Source organism: Rattus rattus, chromosome 6 (genome assembly GCF_011064425.1).
Source record: "Rattus rattus isolate New Zealand chromosome 6, Rrattus_CSIRO_v1, whole genome shotgun sequence".
Lineage (NCBI taxonomy): Eukaryota > Metazoa > Chordata > Mammalia > Rodentia > Muridae > Rattus > Rattus rattus.
Window position 1 is genome coordinate 106386170 of NC_046159.1, and position 20217 is coordinate 106406386.

Below are 20217 nucleotides of genomic sequence, written 5' to 3' on the forward strand. Positions count from 1 at the left end.
GGCCTCACTAAGTACCAGGGATCCTCTCAGCTCTCCTCACACTACCCTCAACCCTAAATCTCTAGCCCTGGGGCATCCCTTCCCTCCCCCAGCTTCTCTACCTGGCAGGTAGTTTCTTGGTTCTTCTCTTGGCTCCCCTCTGAGTCTTCTTGCCTTTCTCTCTCTTCTCTTCTCTTCTCTTTTCTTCTCTTCTCTTCTCTTTCCCCTCTTTTTCTACCCCATACCTCTCACACCTCATGGCCCAGCTCAGTCTGTGCAACATATTTACTCCCTCATATCTCCAATAAAAAGCTGCTCTTCGCCCATACCCAAAAGAGCTCATTTCCTCATTTCATTCACTAAGGACAGAAGTAATTTGAGAGTGTTCTATTATTTTGGTAAACCAAAACATCACTGTTTTATAAATGCGAGTTCTATGAAGAAGCATTTCATGTCCTCTTATACTGAAACATAGAATCTAACACTCCATGTTGAAAGAATTCCTTAAATGTCAAATCTCCAGTTATTAAAATAAATATTAAGTCTCAGATAAGATTATATGAGGTAAATAAAAATTGCATCAAGAAAACAGAAGCAGGGTGCTTGGAGAGATGGCTTAGTGGTTAAAAGCACTAACTGCTCTTCTAGAGGTCCTAAGCTCAAATCCCAGCAACTAACTACATGGTGGCTCACAACCATCTGTAATGAAATCTGATGCCCTCTTCTGGTGTGTCTGAAGACAGCTACAGTGTACTTATTTATAATAAATAAGGAGTAAGAAAACAGCAGCAATGAGGAAAAAAAATTTGTTGTCTCTTTTAGGTTTTATTGACTGATCTATGCTGCACCAAAAAGGAAAGAAGTAAAAAGTCCAGTTCTGCTGCTCCAGTCATGATCACAGCAGCCCAGTGGGACATGAATAAAATGAATCAAGAGGCCACAATGAAATGCCTGTGTACCATGGAGTGCTTCCTCAGTCAAAATGTTCCAAAGGCACTTTGCCAAATAGAAGGATACACTGGGGAGTCCAAAAGCTTATACCAATATTTTTACTAAAATTGATGGCTTTTCTCCCAATCTTTCTACCTAATTCTTTAGATGAACTATTACATCTAAATAAGACATTAGTCTTCCCATATGTTACAAAATACTGTAATGACAAGACAGAGGATAGCAACATGCATCCCTTACATAAGAGTGGAACCAGCACATGGTCATGTCCCAACCATAACCCTCTTGGATGTACCTGGGCCAAGCATTTCATCTCTGTGGAATCACTTTCTGTATTTGTAAAAAGTTTTGAAATAATAGCTCATTAGTATTTTTATATATCTGTAGTATGAGATTTTCATTAAGAAGGGGGAAATGCTCACATTTTCCCTTTATTCTACTAGCTTGCTTTACTGATTAACAAGGGCTCATTATATATCTAGTTGCTTAACCTTCACCAGATAAATAACCAATCTTAGGATAGACCTGCTTTTCGTTCAGTTCTCCATTATCTACCCTGTTCTTTATAATGACGTTTATAACCCATTTCATATATAGTAGAAAAGCAGTAGAATTCCAATTATTTGGCTTTTGACATTACTTGCTTCTGTCAACCTGTGCTTCAATTTTGCAATTAGGTAGGCGCTTTACTTAGCTAGATAACACATGCACACATGTAATTATATAACCTTATATTCACTGCACTTAATAAAGATGACAATCGTAACAGTAATAACAACAGCAACTGCCCTAAAATGACCTGTTAGCACTGTTGCACCTATTGAACAACAAAATGCAGTTTGCAAATGTTCACATACAAACTATGACAGAAAACTGCTCAGAGAAAAGTCACAATTGCACCTCCAAATAAGGCATCTGCAAAATGACTCATCCACAAGCAATCAGAATTCTCATTTAATTAATAATAACCTGAACATTCTCAGGAATCACCTCCAACCTTAATTTATGGCACCCCAATGGGAAATCAGCTCTGCCTGGGGATTCCCTACTGGAACTTCCTCTATAAAAGTGTCAATTCTAATGGATTACACCCTCCATCCAACTGTTTCACAAGATGAGAGGGGAGCTTTAAGAGCCTATGTTACATTCCCTGCTGAAAATGCCTATTACTTTCTCAGCTGACTTACGGGGTACTCCACAAATAGACACTAAAGACTTGCTGATCAGTACCAAGAATTAGGCAAATTTCTGCCCTTTATTATGGTATATTTCATCAGTTCCAAGCTTTTATATGTACTTAGTTACATTTTACGTAGTCTCTCAATTATTTATATATATATATATATATCCTTTGCTTGTAAAATCTCTTTTAATAATATGATTCAGATGAATAGAGTTCTAAGGACTAGAATGGCAATAACTTAAAAAGATTCACCATATAATTTCAAAAACATCAAAATTTTCACATTGGTTTCCAAAGACAAAGAAATCAGTACAGTAAGCAGAATGATGGATGCCCAAATATCTATGCCTAAGTCCCCAAGGCCTGTGAGTGGGTCACCTTACATGGCAAAGGAGACTCTACAGATGGATATCATTTGAGGGACCCTGAAGGCTTTTGCCAGCCTTACACCCACCCGCCTTGGGTTCAGACTAGGCCAAGTTCCATACTCCATCCACAGGAACATTCTTGAGTAAAACAATCTCAGAATGTACCTGACCTTGTGGAAACTCCCACGTACAGTTCAAATGGGTGTCATAATCTGCCCATGCTTGCTACCCAATAAATTTAAAGGTCAACATGCTTAGCCAATAAGTTTGAACTATAACCTTGCTGAGGTAACCTGTGTCCCTAAAAAGTAGGGACTAATTGAGGGTCAACCTGAACACGCTGGAAAATAAACCTCTTGCTTTTGCTTCTCAGTGTCTCACTCAAAGGCATCTCGAAGTAAGTACCACTGGCCAAGGGTTGGGGTCTTACACATTAAAGTTAAAGATTTTTAGCCTGAAGTACCCAGTGGGCTCAATCATATTATAGGTGTTCTTAAAAAGGAAGGAAGAAAGAAGGCAAAAATGTGGGTCAGAGATATACATCGGGAGAATACCAAGTTTAGCTTGGCCATGTAAGGGGACAGCATGACATGGTTCTGACCTTCAGGACAGCCCTTAAGGCTGAGAGAAAGAACACTGAAAACGTTCAGTGTTCAAAACATAATTTCTCAACTATGCAAAACAGAAGAATGTATAAGGAGCTTCACAATCTAAAGGAACAGAGGTAGCCTGTCAGAAAGACCCTAAGGAAGGAGATTAAGAGATTTAGGGCGTGGTGGTGGCAAAACAAGATCCCACCAGCTGAAGTTTGTTTGTTTGTTTGTTTGTTTGTTTGTTTGTTGTTTATGCGTACAAAGGCAGGCAGATTCCTGAGTTCAAGGTAGCCTGGGACAGAGGAGTTTAGGTCTAGTCCCAGGTCAGTAGGGATGGTCATTTCAGGGCTGGGTCCCACTATCTGTGGGACCTTAATATCTGGCTACCTTACTATCTGTGCTTGCTTGTCTCTTTCTAAGAATCAAAGGACTGGGGTCATAGGATGCAGATTCGTGGGATAATCAAAAGGGAACCTGGGGTAAATAAAAACCTGGGCTTTTGATCTGCAAGAGATGAATTATCCAGAGAGTTTTTAGAATAGCAGGAGAAAGCAGTCTTGAGAACAGAGAGCAGAGCACGGTGCAATCTGAAAAGCTGTCTCTGGCAGAGCGCAGGCCCTCAGCTTGGTCCCGCCATGTGACTTGCAGTAGTTTGTTTTCAGCACTCCTAGACACCCCTTTCTCAGAAGCCTCTCCAAGTCAAGGCCTGTCCTTGGCAAGGGAAGAATCATCTAGCACCATTGCTGGTTTTGAACAAAGACAAAGAAACCTTGTAAGGTAACAGGTGACAAACTCCAGAACCTGATAAAGACAAGGAATCTTCAGTAAGAAACGCTGTCCTGTGAATGTGATTTGGGCCCAATGAGATTTTTATTATGTTTTGTTTTGTTTTTAGTAACAGTCTCATGTAGCCTGGCCTCAAAATCTCTTTGTAACTGGGGAGACCTTGAACTGCTGATGCTCCCACTTCCACATCCTGAGTGCTAGGATGTCCTGCACAGGGTTGTGTGCCCATGCTTCTGTAGATGGCACTATCATCAGACACAGTAGCATACACCTAAACAAACGACGGCTCTTGGGAGGTAAGACAGGAGGATTCTAAGTGTGAGTCTAGCTCTGACTACACAGAAATAACCTGCCTCAAAAAAGACACAATAAAAACAAAAAGAAAACAAAAAGAAAAAGAAAACGTCACGAACAGCAGGACTCAGCAGTAGTTTAAAGTCTGTAGCCTACAGACGCCAAGGCCAGAATTCTTGTATGCAAGAAAGGAAACATCTCTGAAACTATGCTCATGACTGTGGATAATTACCAAACTTTATTCTATCCCTGAAAAAATAACAAAAGTCTAATGCTTCCTTATTCCAGCAAGCAGCCTGGTCACCTCTGATCAATGTTACGTCTCTTTGGCTCTTGCTAGTCAGCTTGAACTCAAGTTCCAATATAAACAACCTGTCTGACTTGTTCATTATAAATGGCTTAGACTCATTTCTATTTTTCTGCCATCTGATGTCAACAGAAGCAGTAAAGACTATAACCAAAAAGAAAAGCATACATCCTACCAAAGAGCATTCAAAGGCAAGCTTAGCAAACAGTACCACTGAAGTAAAACACATTCAAAGCTGGAACCTGCAGGCAAGCCAGTGAGCCGCCAGTTTTCACCCTCAATAATGCACCAGGTCCTCCCAATGGTTTTATACCTATTTCCTGTGAGGGTCCCAAAGGTAGCACATAGGCTTTCGAATATACAAAGACTGAGGCATATAATAAAAATAACTTACCACTTGAGCCTCCAGCAGCAGAATATTGAGTGGCATCAAGGAATTTGCGTGGAGTAGGGATGTTTGAAACATCAATCAGAGGACCAGGAGAGGCATCTTTGCCATGAGAACTGTGGGGAAAGCAAGCAGCAGTTACTACTTTCTCCAACACCAACTGAAGTCCCATTTAGTGCCCGGAACTCTACACTGTGACTTCAAACCCCTCACAAGTACATTGATAATGCAGCAGCTGCCACAGCTGGAGGTTTAAAGATGTCCTCTAAAAGTCGCAACTGTTTACCATAGCTATTATAAGGATATTGTGGACTGTCTAAATGATCATCTCACAATAAAATTGTGCCAAGCAATCATCTGAACTCCTTTGTACCCAAAGTAAAGATTTCTTATAAGTAAATAAAATTACAGTGACACTATGGTATAACAACTAAGGGAAGATTTAATAGTATTAAACCCCCATTTAAACTTATGTTCCTCAAGATCAGTTTTTACTTATTTTTCAGGGGTTCAGTCCTGTTCATTGTCTTTAAAATAGACTCATAACTTTTGACCAGTCAAGAATCACTATAAAGGTTGACTTCAATGCTTTCTCAAAGAGACTTATTCAGCATTATTGTTTCAATAAAGCCTAGTCCTGAATTTGAAGTCACTAAAGTAAATAAGTTGCTCAGAGATGGCATAAAGGTTATATATGGCACAAGTACCTGGGTAACGTCAAGGCAAGTACAGCTTGGGCCCTGGCCAAAGCAAACTGAATCCTCTCATCACAGTCCGTAGACAGCAGAAGTTTCTCTCAGTCCAAACACCACAATACAAGTTACAATCCTCACTTCCTTCCAGCCCAAAACACAACAATAATAGTAACGGATCATTCACAAACTGATTCTTTCAAGGGAGAAAAGGCACAGAGAAGGGAAGAACCAAGCAGACAGGAAAGACTTCAGACAAGATGGAGGCCAGATCCAATTGAGAACAACATGCAAACCAGTGGTTTTCACCCTTCCTAAAGCTAAGACCCTTAATGCAGTTCTTCATGTTGTGGTGACCCCCAATCATAAAATTATTTTTGTTGCTACTTTATAACTGTAATTTTCCTATTGCTATGAATCATAATACAAATATGCAGGATCCCTACTATGCCATCCCTGTGAAAGGGTCACTCGACCTCCAAAGGGGTAGTGACTGATGCACATAGTGCTAATCTAGATGCTCCTCCCCTGCAATATTTCCCACCCTCCTCCCCATGAAGCTTCTGGAACCAAACCACTACATTTAAGTGTTACATCTATCTTGCTTCTGCTTTCCCTCCCTTACAAAGCTGGACATCACACCCTGCTGCATAAGGGCTACACCCCTGCATTTCTAACTAAGGACAACATTATTTCACAAACTTTTGGGGAAAAAAAACTTTGTTAAAGAGTAAAACTGTCACTTATATAATACTACTTTTACTCCATGATAACAATGTTTGATCAATTATCCGAGGAATCGCAGATAATACGGTAGTCGCTAACTTCTCCGTTTTCACTGACTAAGGTGAGTGGGGATTGTTACCCAGGTAATTTCTGCGATGTATTAGTACTTGGCACTGTGCTCAGTGTGACTAAGATAAAGCAAGCCATACATTCTAGTAGACACCATCACTCCTGGGTAAAGTGAAACTCAATTCAGGTATGTCAGTAATAGGAGTGAACTGGGATAGTCATTTCCAACTAAGTCTTCTCTGTGGTATAAACATCGTGTTTATATTACCTAAACCATCCTAAGTAAGTCCAGTCAGTCATCTATATGTTCAGCAAACTGTTCACTGTTGCTTTGATTTTTTTTGAAACAAGGTCCTATGTAGTGAGAGTTTTGGTTTCTTTAAAAATACATTATGGCATATGAATATGTTTTTGTTTTATTCCTAGCTGTGGGATATGGGGCTACTTCAGATTATCCAGAGCATTTAACGAGGATTGTCCTGCGCTTGGAGGTTGGGGATGAAGTGACTTTTGCCAGCTGCAAAGAGTTTAATTCTGGAACTCCGGGAAGGGTATAAATGAGAGAGCCCCAAGAGGGCCTGTGGCAGCTGCCGCTCCCTGCTGCTGCTGCATTTGCTAGTGCTGGGTTGCTGGAATTCTGCATATTCTGCACAGTGAAGACTGGACTCGCCCCAAGGACCTCAGCAACCCAAATAAGCAGGAAGTAGCCTATAAGGGTCTACATCCTCTTTTCCTTCTAACACTCTCTCTTTTACCTCATGTTGGGGGGCTGGAAGAAATTGGGGTACAATAAGGGTTAAAAGGAAAGTAGAGAAATGAAAAACCTCATAAAATCCCTTTTTAAAATGTCCCAACAGTCCTATTATGTAGCTAACTGCAAACTCGAGTTCCTGCCTTACCCCCTAAAGCACCGAGTTACAGTCATGTACCACCATGTCTCTTTGAACTCTCAATTTTTTACTCTTAACTCTTCTCCTACCTGCATGGTATTCCCAACAAGATGAGGTCTGCACACATGCCTAGTCCCCAGATATTGTCCAGAGAAACAGGACAATCACTCAGGAATACAGTGTTGCTACTGAGCAATTTAAAAAAAGTTAATTTCAACTATAAATGACAGGAAAATTATATACATAATTTATAAATATTTAAAGAATGAGAGGAGTTATTTGAATAGCAGAATAAATAAAAATATCAGTGAGCAGGAAAACAGTCTTATGTATAGCTAGAATACTGCCTGTCACTTCTAAAAGTAAACAAGAACAAGTTGTGCCTGTGTGCGGATGCTGGTATGTACGCATGGCCTGTGAATGACTGCTGGTATGCACACATGGAGAGTGCAATGGAGTGTCTGTGTACAGAGGCTGGAACACACACACTGAGAGTGCAATGGAGTGCCTGTGTACAGAGGCTGGAACATACACATGAGAGTGTACTTGAGTGCATTGTGTACAGAGGCTGGAACACACACACTGAGAGTGCAATGGAGTGTCTGTGTACAGAGGCTGGAACACACACACTGAGAGTGCAATGGAGTGTCTGTGTACAGAGGCTGGAACATACACATGAGAGTGTACTTGAGTGCATTGTGTACAGAGGCTGGAACACACACACTGAGAGTGCAATGGAGTGTCTGTGTACAGAGGCTGGAACACACACACTGAGAGTGCAATGGAGTGCCTGTGTACAGAGGCTGGAACATACACATGAGAGTGCAATGGAGTGCCTGTGTACAGAGGCTGGAACATACACATGAGAGTGCAATGGAGTGCCTGTGTACAGAGGCTGGAACACACACACTGAGAGTGCAATGGAGTGCCTGTGTACAGAGGCTGGAACACACACACTGAGAGTGCAATGGAGTGCCTGTGTACAGAGGCTGGAACACACACACTGAGAGTGCAATGGAGTGCTGGAACACACACACTGAGAGTGCAATGGAGTGTCTGTGTACAGAGGCTGGAACACACACACTGAGAGTGCAATGGAGTGTCTGTGTACAGAGGCTGGAAACACACACATGAGAGTGCAAATGGAGTGCCTGTGTACAGAGGCTGGAAACACACACACTGAGAGAGTGCAATGGAGTGCCTGTGCAGGGCTGTACAGAGGCTGGAACACACACACTGAGAGTGCAATGGAGTGTCTGTGTACAGAGGCTGGAACACACACACTGAGAGTGCAATGGAGTGCCTGTGTACAGAGGCTGGAACACACACACTGAGAGTGCAATGGAGTGTCTGTGTACAGAGGCTGGAACATACACATGAGAGTGCAATGGAGTGCCTGTGTACAGAGGCTGGAACACACACACTGAGAGTGCAATGGAGTGCCTGTGTACAGAGGCTGGAACACACACACTGAGAGTGCAATGGAGTGCCTGTGTACAGAGGCTGGAACATACACATGAGAGTGCAATGGAGTGCCTGTGTACAGAGGCTGGGACATACACATGAGAGTGCAATGAAGTGCCTGTGTACAGAGGCTGGAACACACACACTGAGAGTGCAATGGAGTGCCTGTGTACAGAGACTGGAACACACACACTGAGAGTGCAATGGAGTGCCTGTGTACAGAGGCTGGAATACACACTGAGAGTGTACTGGACTGTCTGTGTACAGAGGCTGGTATGGACATACTTCTACCCACAAAGATGACAAGGAATTTACTTTAGACCATAATCTACAAGTATTTTCTCAATATAAACCTAAAAATATGTTTCTGAAAAATACAGGGTAATAAATGGCTTGCTACTTAAAAAAAAAAAAAATAGCTGCTAAACTTTATAATCAAAGCCAGAAGGACCTTCAAATGCCAACAATATTTTAGAAAATCAATTTATTAAAAACCTACATTTACTACCTAATATTGTCCCTCCCTCCCTCCCTTCCCCACACTTTCCTTAGCCTTTAATTTTATCCTCCTCTGTGAATACTAATTCAAAGGCCAGTAGGCAAGTCCCTCTAATATCGAGGGTTTCTCTTCAACTTCTTATTTAACTTGTGCTTTTTGAGACAGCTCCGGCTGTCCTGAAACTCAATATATTGACCAAGATAGCTTCAAACAGGTATTCACCTGTCTCTGCCCCACGAGTGCTGGGATTGAAGGCATATGCCACTACTCCTGGCTTTTCTTGGATTTCTATGGAAGGACTTGGTTTCCAAAATGTCAGAGAAAGACTCCACACTTAGTCATCTACCAACTAGCATCATGAGGCTCAGCAGGGAGGGAGGTGCTATTACAGCAGAGCACATTAAATAATGTGCTTAAATAATGGACCTTAGCTTTCGGTTCAAAACAGAGGCCTCTTCTCACCATGCATCAGAGAGAAAACTGAAAAGATATTAATTAGTTTCCTCATAGATCTTTGAATCTGAGTTATTTTAGAAAACAAAGTAAGGGAAAGGCTCTTGAAGTTCTAATTCGTAAGAATGTTCTGAATTGTTTTATTTTGAAAGAAATGCGAGTTAGCAGATACGTTTTAAATACACATGATAACTTTTACCTTTACCTCACTCCAATAATTCACAGCTGAGATGAAAACAACACAATTACTGATGCATATCAATGTGTACTGTGAATGATGTGGGTTTGCTTATGTAAAAAGCAACACTGTGCAAGACGACAAACCTATGCTACACCACAACACCCAAAGCCAACTGCCACCATAATTTACCCAAATCCCACACCACCATAATCTATCCAAGGACTTTCTGGCCACAGCGTAACCACTCGCTTTGCTAGGACCTTCTTCAATGCTGTTTGGTTTTCAAGTCATGAAAAGCATTCTTTCATTTTTGTTAAAAGAACAGTTAGAAGTTCGCCAGCTTATAAAACATTTGTTTTTAATTACAGCTTATTTCTGCTCCTTGGATTTATAATTGCTAATTTGTAATCTGTGGATTAGTGTGTGTGTGTGTGTGTGTGTGTGTGTGTGTGTGTGTTTTCAACTATTACAAAATTCTCAGGTCCAGCTCATTTGGTAGATTTGATTGTCGAAGGCAGACAGAAGTGAGTTAAGCTTTACACTATAAAATTAATAACTAATATTATATAACAGAACAGCTAGTATAGTAGCTGTCAAATATCAAAAATTTTCATAAAAGTTGGTTAAATCAGACTAAGCTGCAAAATATCCATCAGAGATAACATAATGAAGTGGGAATTGTTAACAGTAATTCTGTAGAGTTCAAGATCTGGCTGAAAATACAGAAAGAAAAAGAATCATGCTTTCAAATGACAGATCAAAGGTGAAGATAACAGAGTGTAGCTAAGCTGGTTACATCTAAGAAAAAAGAAAATAAACAAAAATGGAACTGAAAGGTAAAACAAAAATGGATGTATAAACAGGAAAAAAATGCAAAGGACAAAACAAGGAACACAGAGGATCTAAAATATGCTTTACACACTTGAACACAAAAATAGAAACCAGACCCCCTGGATCGGCAGTGCTCTCTACCAGGAGAGCATGTCAGAAGAGGCACAAAGGAGTAAGGTCGAAGAGGTACTGACCCAGGATACTGACACGCAGTATGTCAAAGGATGAACTGGCTTTTAAACAATTTGGCATTGATCTCATGTGATGATAAAGGAAGAAGTTCTATCAAAAATATAAAGACTATAACCCACTACAATGTTGGTATAATCAACTATCAAAATACATGTCTATGTTCTCAATACGCAGACCTACATACATATCAGAAGACAGGCTTGCACGCATGCTACTTTACTCCTCATATCGGCCATCTCAGATTATCCTTCCAACTGTAAACCTCATTTCATTTCAAGGAAAAAGAAAAGATGCCAAACTTCAACTGCTATTGTTATTATTAAAGTAAAACGTGCCCATGGGGTTATAGATAAATCCTCTGTTCTTCACTCCTCACCTCTACTTTCAACAACAGTGAATGTGCTGTATAACCCTTCTAGAGGCCTTCTTTCTCTATATGCTAGAGGTCATTCGTTCTATGCTGTTGGGTTACATGAAAAGATACATAATTCATTCAACCATGTTCTCTGTGATGAGCATTAAAGTTGTGATGAGTTTTGTAAGGAGCAAGGGAGTTGGTTAGGGCAGGTGCCCCTTTGTGTGGGCCATGGATCTGTTCTCGAGACAGAGCAACATAGCTGGGATGTAAGGCTCGCTGCGCCACACCAACCTGAGTTATGCGGGTTTAACAATGACGTTAACAGCAAACATCCTACTACATGTATTTTCATAAACCGGTAATATTTCAAGGAGGATGTAAACCAAGAGATGGAATTTCATGGTTAAACTTTATTTTCTAAAATGGCATATTGGTTATTTAACCAAGGAGAAAAAACTATTCATTTCCCCTACTCTTACCAAGATAGCATGCTATGGACATCACTGACTATTTGATGATGAAAAGCCATACTTGATTTCTCAGGTCTGTGTGTCTCCAATCATGATAGGTCTGCATTTGTTTAGGTTAAAAAGATTACATCATGTCTCTTACTATTCTGAGGAGTAGTTTCACACTTCAGAAAGTGAACCTTAGTACATATTTTTTAAGTCTATGTTTGAACTTTTGTTCCACTTTACTATAAATGTTTTCAGTTTTAAAATAGATAAATTGGGCTGGAGAGATGGCTCAATGGTTAAGAGCACTGACTGCTCTTCCAGAGGTCCTGAGTTCAAATCCCAGCAACCACATGGTGGCTCACAACCATCTGTAACGGGATCTGCTGCCCTCTTCTGGTGTGTCTGAAGACAGCTCAGTGTACTTATATATAATAAATAAATCTTTTTTAAAAATAGATAAATTATTTAACATTCTTATTTATGAATTGCCTGATTGCTAAGAAAAGCCTGCCCCATACATACTCTTGTATGTTAATGCCTATCAAGTTTTATCATATGATTTTTATATCTGGCTACAACACTTTGTATATCAAAGATAGGTATCTAAAGTTATTTCTGTGAATCATAAGCTTGGTTTCAGAACTCTACTTTGTCCCAGCAATGTCTCTACTCACACTCTGTGCTGTTCTGCTTTGAGTAGCATTACAATATACTTGAGTGTCACATGAAGAAAGCTTCCCTCAGAACATCCTTTCTTCATTTTTTTTAACAAGTTACATACGTATTCTAAGTAGACTTTAGATGTGACAATATTCAACATACCAACCAGGTTTAAAGGGATCAGACATCTATGTGCTGTAAGGCTGGCAGTCTTCCCATTTGTTCATTTATCCAAAATACAGCTTTCTCTTTCTCTTTCTCTCTCTCTCTCTCTCTCTCTCTCTCTCTCTCTCTCTCTCTCTCTCTCTCTCTCTCTCTCTCCCCTCCCTCCTCTCTCCCTCCCTCCCTCCTTTTCTTCTTCTGCACCCCCCCCAGGGATCTTTGTTTTATTTATTCCGTTTCAGTCTGTGTATGTAGAGAATGTACACACCCGCATGCAAGGATGTGTGCAAAGACACATGGAGGCCAAAGGTTGATGTCAAATGTCTTTCATAATTGCTTCTCCACCTTCTATTTGAAATATGATCTTTCATGGAACAGAAATATCACTGCTTTGGCAATGCTGACTGGCCAGCAAATTCCTGATATGTTTGTCTCTGTCCCAAATGCGAGGGCTACAGACACATGCTCACCTAAGTCTGTTTTTTATAAGGATGCTGGGGATTTGAACTTGGGTCCTCACATTCTTATAGCAAATGTTCTGAGTTACTAAGCCATCTTCCTAACTACAATTTTGTTGTTGTTGTTAGTTTTGTTTTGGTGTTTTCACTCTTTGGCTAGCCTAGACTTTACTGTGTATCCAACCAGTCTTCAGCCCATTCAAAAATTCAGTTCTTCATACATCATATCAGTTCTTCATATGTAATATCAAAGTAGAGATGGTGATGCTAGAATGGAAATGTTTAAATGGACGCAGACGTAGGGATGAAGGAGATGAGGAGTGGGAGGGAGAGTTAACCATAATGAAGGATGTATGAAAAAATCAACACAGAACTCTATTATTTTATAAGATAATTTTAAAATATAAGAAAAAACAGAAATGTCTATGTGCATTCAGAAATTATAATTTCTGAACCTCTGGTTATTCTGATTGTACTGTCACCTGCAGAATACACTACTGAAAAGGTAACTGACAGTTACTCACTCACATCTAGTCTTGAAGTAATTCTGGAGTACAAACTCAGTAGCTCAATATATGGGCCTACCAGTTTGTCTACTACCCATTCGCTAAACAGAAGTAGACATTTCTCTTTCAATGTCCGAGTCTCTGGTTATAAAGAAGCATCACCAATAAAGATGTCTTTGTTGCTCTTCAAATAGCACAGGAATTGAAAGACTTCATTCCCAGCATGCCCTACTTCCAGAGCTCTCCTGGTATACAGCTGGACGAAAAGACATAAATGTGTATATTTCAGCAGACAGTACATAAAAGACCTTCTGAAAAGGTCTTCTACATTTCTTTCTTGGAATATAAGAAGGACAGCCATTCTGTGCAGTTACCACATAACTGCAATGACTGACTATCTTAAGATCTAGCCTTATTCCACTCCATATCTACATTAACTTAATGGTTTTCCTGAGCCTACCTGGACTGTAAAACATAAGGCTGTGCTACAAGTCAAAGAAACAAAGCAGAGTTTCTTCCTTAAACCTCTCCTGAGCTCCTCTAGAACGAAGCTGAGAAGACCCTACTAAATCTTCAACTTCAGTTCATAGACCTCAGTGTTCTTATCATTGCTGACTTCACTGTTTAATTAAAGGAGTTCTTTCTCAATTCCTTCTGAGAGAACAAGAATGTCTCTGATCCATAAGTAACAACAGGTCCACAGGACATATTTCTTACATATCCTTACAGAAGAGGACTAGAACAATATACAATGAATGAATGAACAAACTTTTATGTTAGCCTCTCTGAAAATGGCATATTTTCTATTATAAAACCTTCTATAAGTTCAGAGACAGTACATTACAGGATAAGGAAAATGAATCACTAGATTCTGGAATTCGAAGAATGTTTTTCCAAATAATGTTACTGCCCCAAGACACTGTAGTAGAAAGGTTCCTTAACCAACCTCATCTTCCCTTTTTCCTTGTTACGCTGTACAACCCGGCTAGTGGATTTGATGTACAGATGTCGGTGCAGTTCCTCTATGAGAACCAAGTGCAGGTTCATCTTCTTGCTGTGAAGTTCCAGCCTGAGGTCACTGAGTCCTTCCACCTGGAGCAGCGGACCCTCCAGAGACTCCACTGCTGACACCTGCAAGGGAAAGGAAGCCAAATGAGCACAAGAGTCTCGCAGGACCATAAGGAGAACGAGTGGCTTTCGTACCGTACGTCTAAAAGGAGCTCTGGGAACTGTGTGTGCACACCAGACTGCCGAGCATCGTGTGCACTAACCTAGGCTGGCCCTTAAGGATTCACTAAGACAAATACAACAAAAGAGAAAAATAAAAGAAAACCTTGACAAAAGAATGCATAAAGGATGTGAAGCAGCACAGCAAAGCCATGGGTACTATTTACTCCCACACACATTGCTTGTCCAAAACACACGCAAAATAACGACATCAATTCATATTCTCACCAGAATCTCAATGCTGATGGCTGAAATCAACTTCTTGTGGGGAGAAGGCATATTTTGTTTTGTTTAGATTGTCTGTTTTGAGACAGGGTCTAACTATGTGCTCCTAGGGAGCCTCAAACTCATGCTCCTCTTGCCTCAGGTTTCCTAGCACTGAACCACCACACTGGCTCGAAATTAAGTTAATAAAAGTTACTCTTTAAAACTAAAATTAAATCAAGGTATACTTTTTTAATAGTTTATTCTCATGGTGATCATAAACCAGATAGCGCTGTTGGCTGAGGTCACATGTGTATCTATAAAGAACCAAGCTGTTCTCATTTTCTCATATTCACAAACATATGGAGATAAATGCACTTCTGCATGCATACTACAGGTGGGAAGTACCAATCGTGGCTTCTTGGTAGCCTGATCCAACCTGACTAAACAGAGGGGACTGAAATGGAGAACTCAAAATACGGTACAAAGGATATGCTCTTAAGATAGACAGCTGAAGAGATTTTAAAGGCAAGAAGGATTGAATGAATGAAATCATACAGGAATGCCCACAGAGAGAGAAGCTAAAAGATCCAGGGCATTAAACTGACTTTGAAAACTCACGTGATAACTGCAAAGTGAGAAGGAGCACATGAGGTGTGATCTCCTTCCTTGTGTGAGCAGTTACTTCTGTATGTGATACTTATCTTTTATATCTGGAAAGAAGAAAGGTGATGGGCATATTCTAAGTATTACTACTTAGGAGTAGGGGGAAAGCTGAGGAGGGGAACTTGAGGATACAAGGTGGAGGAGAAAGAGGAGAAAGAAAAAAGAAAAGGTAACCACAAGAAATCCTGCTGAGGGAAAAAAAAGCTCATCATCTCCCTAAGGAATTCAGGTCTATGGCTATCCCCAGCTTAGGATATGCTGCTAAATATTTCAGATAGAGGTAGTTAAAGGAACAGGGTGACACCATTAAATCTGATTATAAATGCAAAATGACTCTCAACACCAAATCATTCATATAAAAGCAATAGCTAATAAAAGTCATGAAATGAGCTGGGGTGGGGCGATGCACACACCTTTAATCCCAGCACTTGGGAGGCAGAGACAAGCAGATCTCTATGAGTTGGAGGCCAGCCTAGTCTACAAATCAAGTTCCAGGGCATCCAGTGCTACACAGAGAATCCCTGCCTCAAAAAGAAAAGTCATGAAATGTATTGGTAATAAAAAATATTAATCACAGATCTGTAGTGGTCTAAGGAGTCACCTGAAAGCTTCTAGACAATGAATACAGAAAGCTCTGTGGCTGCCAAATACAAACCAGCCCAAATGACTTAAGAATAAAATAAAGTGCAATGGCTCCAGAAACACATCGCTTGCTTTGTGATGTGCTGTAATCAAATGTCAGGAGCAAATAAGTTTCCTTAAGTTTACAGCAGGAAAGAATCAAGGAGTAGAAGACTGACAAGCCCTGGGCCAGCTCTGCCCTCTGAAGCCTGCCCATACATTCTCACACTGACTGGCAAGGGCCCCTGCTATGACAGCCCCTGGGCCCTGGGCAACCTGCCAGTGATTCCAAATGGAAAGGCAGACTCTTAAAATGACCAAAGTGTCCCCAAGGGAGGAAAAGCAACAACAAATTCATTTATACTCACGCCCTAAAATGGATTTTAACTCAAGTCTCTAGTGAAGAAAAGAAGGCGCATTAACCTTCAGTGACATCTAGATCGAGAAAATAAAAAATAATTTGGTAAACCACTGGCCCATCATGTAGCCTTATCCCTTAAGGTAATTAAATCCAACCAAAATATTTAAGCTTGGAAAGCACTCACTGCACAGCCACACTTGACTTGCTTGTAGGAATTTGCATGAAGTGATTTAATTCATATCCCGAACACAAAAATACATAACAATGACAGCTTCCAAAGCCACTCAATCAAAAAAAAAAAAATTAAACTTCAGGTAAAAACAACACTATGCCTGGCAAACGTTCTCACAGAAATTATTTTTAACAGTACCTACTTACTCTAAGGATAGAGAAAACTCAGGAGTAAATTTACATGGTATTTCTTTTTTTTTTTTTTCCGGAGCTGGGGACCGAACCCAGGGCCTTGCGCTTGCTAGGCAAGCGCTCTACCGCTGAGCTAAATCCCCAACCCCTTACATGGTATTTCAACACAACACTTGAGCAAGTGTTCCAAGAGACACCATTGTAGTCATTTAAACAACAAGCTTTCTGACTGTTTCCTGGGAACCAAATATAATTTTTATACACCTGCACATACACACCCACACGATCAAAAAGTCCTAGAACTTCAAACTTTAACAATCTCAACATAAAAGAGAATAGAGACCAGTGCCTGTGGTGACTTGACTAAGAATGGTCACATGGGCTCCCAGGTTTCAGTGTCAGGACTCCAGCTAGTGTAACTGCTTAGGGAGGATTAGCAAGTGCGGCCCTCTTGGAAGAGGGTGACACTGGAAGAGGAGGTTTCAAAAGTCCACGCCAGACTCAATTTCATTCTCTCTCTACCTGCAACTTGTGCGTCAGATGTGTGTTGTCAGCTACTCCCACAGTGCCATGCTCCGGCCAGCTGCCATGCACCCTGGTATTCTAGGGTACTGTTGTGGCAGGCCTGAACAAGCTGCTGTTTGTTTAGAACATGGAAGATCGGGGACTTTGGATTTGAAAAAACAGCTGAATGCTGCAAGTGGGGCTTAACCACCCTAGCAGAAGCATGGAAGATAGTGGTACTGAGAGCAATGTGGACTATGGAGGCCCAGCTCAAGAGGTTTCAGAGGAGAGGAATATTAGAGGGCATTCTTGTGATATTTTGGCAAAGAATGTTGCTGCTTTTTGCCTTGTCCTAAAAATCTGCTGGAGACTAAATTGAAGAATTTTAGATTTATTGCTTTGGCAGAGGAAATTTCAAGATAGCATAGTATTGACTGAATTACATGGTTATTAGTAATCACTCTTAACACAAATACACAATGAAAAGCAGCAAGCAGGACAAAGTAAAATATAAAATTTACAGTTTGAGGAGAAAAGGAGCAGCCGAAAATGTCATAGTGGTTTAAAGAAAAGCCTGATGCTAAATGAAACAGAGAATGGCAATCTCAGGGCAAGACCAGACCTAGCTAATCCTGAACCCTACTGATTTCCTAGGCCTAACAACAAGGAACACTTATGTTATTCAGGGAGGAGACCCAGACTCCAGCCCCAGCAAACAGAATTTGGCAGATTTGGTCAGGTGGCCCTGCATTTAGAGTCAGGAGGATGTAGGAAATAGGTTGTGTAACCTTCCATCCCAGTCAAGGAAAGCCACTAAGGCCAGACCTGTGACAAGGGAGATCCTGCTTGGAGGCCTAGAGAAACTATTACCTACAGCTGTGAAAGTGAAACCTAGATTGCACAGGACACCCCAAGATGTTGGAGGTGCCAGAGCTATGAGATAGCTGCCAAGGAGAAATGCAACAGGAAATGAAACCAGCCCAAGAGAGAAGCATGGGAAGGAGTGGGAGACTAGAAAAACCCTCTAAGAATTTGAAGTCTGTCCTGCTGGATTTCAGTGTTCTTTGGTCTAGGATTTTCTCTACATGCTTTCTTTCCTCCTTTTTTGGAATAGTAATGTGTATTATGTGCTATTGTATGTCGGAAGTATGTAAGTTGCTTTTTTATTTTTGTTTTTCTAAGATTTGTTTATGTATATGAGTGCTTTGTCTGCATGAACACATGTGTGTATATCTGTATTCCAGAACAGGGCATCAGATCCCATTACAGATGGTTGTGAGCTACCATATAGAGTTGGTATTGAACACAAGACCCCTGGAAGAGCAGCCAGAGCTCTTAAGAGCTATGTTATCTCTTCAGCCCCACTTTTTTTTTATTTTTATAGGGGGTTACAGTAACCCCTTATGAGATTGTCTTGAGTTTCAGAGATTTTGGACTTTAAACGTTTGAAACAGTGTTGAGACTGAAAGACTATGGAGACCTCTGAAACTTAACTGAATGCATTTTGCATGATAATATGACTACAAGCCGATGGGGACCAGGGAGTAGAATGTGGTGGTTTGAGTGAGAATGGCTCACATGCAGAATGCTTGGTCCCCAGTTAGTGGAACTGTTGGGAGGATTACTAAATATGGTCTTGTTGAAGAAAGTATGTCTCTGGGGTGAGCATTAAGGTTTCAAAAGCCCAGGCCAGGCCCAGTTTTTTCTCTTTGCCTGCAACTTTCTTATCAGATTTGAACTCTCAGCTACTGCTCCAGCACAATGCTTACCTGCTTACCACCACGCTCCCTGTCCTCATAATAATCGTAAACTAACCCTCTGAAACTATAAGCAAGCCCCCAATTAAACAGTTCCTTTTATAAGTAGCCTTGGCCATGGTGTTTCATTGCAACAATAGAAGAGTAACAGTCTCTTACGACTGCATGAATTCAAGATACTGCTCCATTAGAGATACAACAAGGAATTGGCCTGGGGAGGTTAGAATTTTCAAAATTGGGTTCATAAGTATGGCAGTCAACACTGAATAATGTCACAAATACATATTATAATTATAAAACTAGACAAATAGACAACATTCAGAATGTAGCTGATTAGCAAATATGTCTAAGCATCTCTTCAGAGAACTGATCTTGCATATTCATACATCAAGTAGTCTTTAATTAAACTCCTAGAATTCTCCAACCTACGCCATTCCTTAGAGCATTATATATTGAAAATATTTCAATTTTCTTCCATATATATTTTTAAAATAAGCTTCATAGTAAATAAAAAAGATACTACAAACAGGGAACTTTAAATACTTCTTGGAGACTTTTGTCCATATTCACCCTCCATCTCTAAACTCATCCAAAATCATTCCCTTCCTACCTACCACTGCATCCTTTCCACCCTCTTCCCATCATCAAGGCCAATTCAGGAAGCTCAAATATTCTTGGATGTGTGGTTACCAGTGAAGCACAATCAACTTATCCGAGGTTACACAGAAAACTCCCTTCCTCTCTTAGCAGCTAAGATTTGCTAGTAGCACTTGCATTAGAAGTGGGACTTCACGCCCAACTCACCTTTCATGCTGGAATCTGATCAGGTTTGGGATGGCAAAGAGCTTGTACATGGTGTCATAACCACATGAGTCAGTATGTGCCTCCTGGGCACCTCTATCTACCCCATCCAACAGAATGTCAGTTTTCTAGTCAGCAAGGTAGAGACTTGTCACAGAGATAACAAACTGTTTAGAGTAAAAGCCACGTTTCCTTTAAGATTATGAAAATAAGCAACATTTTCAAAATGTCTAAAGAAATCACACTGAGTAGGACAGCATGTCAC

The 20217-nt window shown here is 40.5% G+C and overlaps 1 protein-coding gene across 1 annotated transcript in view; it reads right to left on the reverse strand.

Moving 5' to 3' along the window:
- Exoc4 (exocyst complex component 4) overlaps positions 1–20217 on the reverse strand; it is a 725423-nt gene that overhangs the window by 662889 nt on the left and 42317 nt on the right. Inside the window, exons 4-5 of the mRNA XM_032906792.1 lie at positions 14395–14579; positions 4856–4965 (exon numbers count right to left, since the gene is read on the reverse strand). Of these exons, the coding sequence (XP_032762683.1) occupies positions 4856–4965; positions 14395–14579 (295 nt within the window). The remainder of the gene's footprint in view (positions 1–4855; positions 4966–14394; positions 14580–20217) is intronic.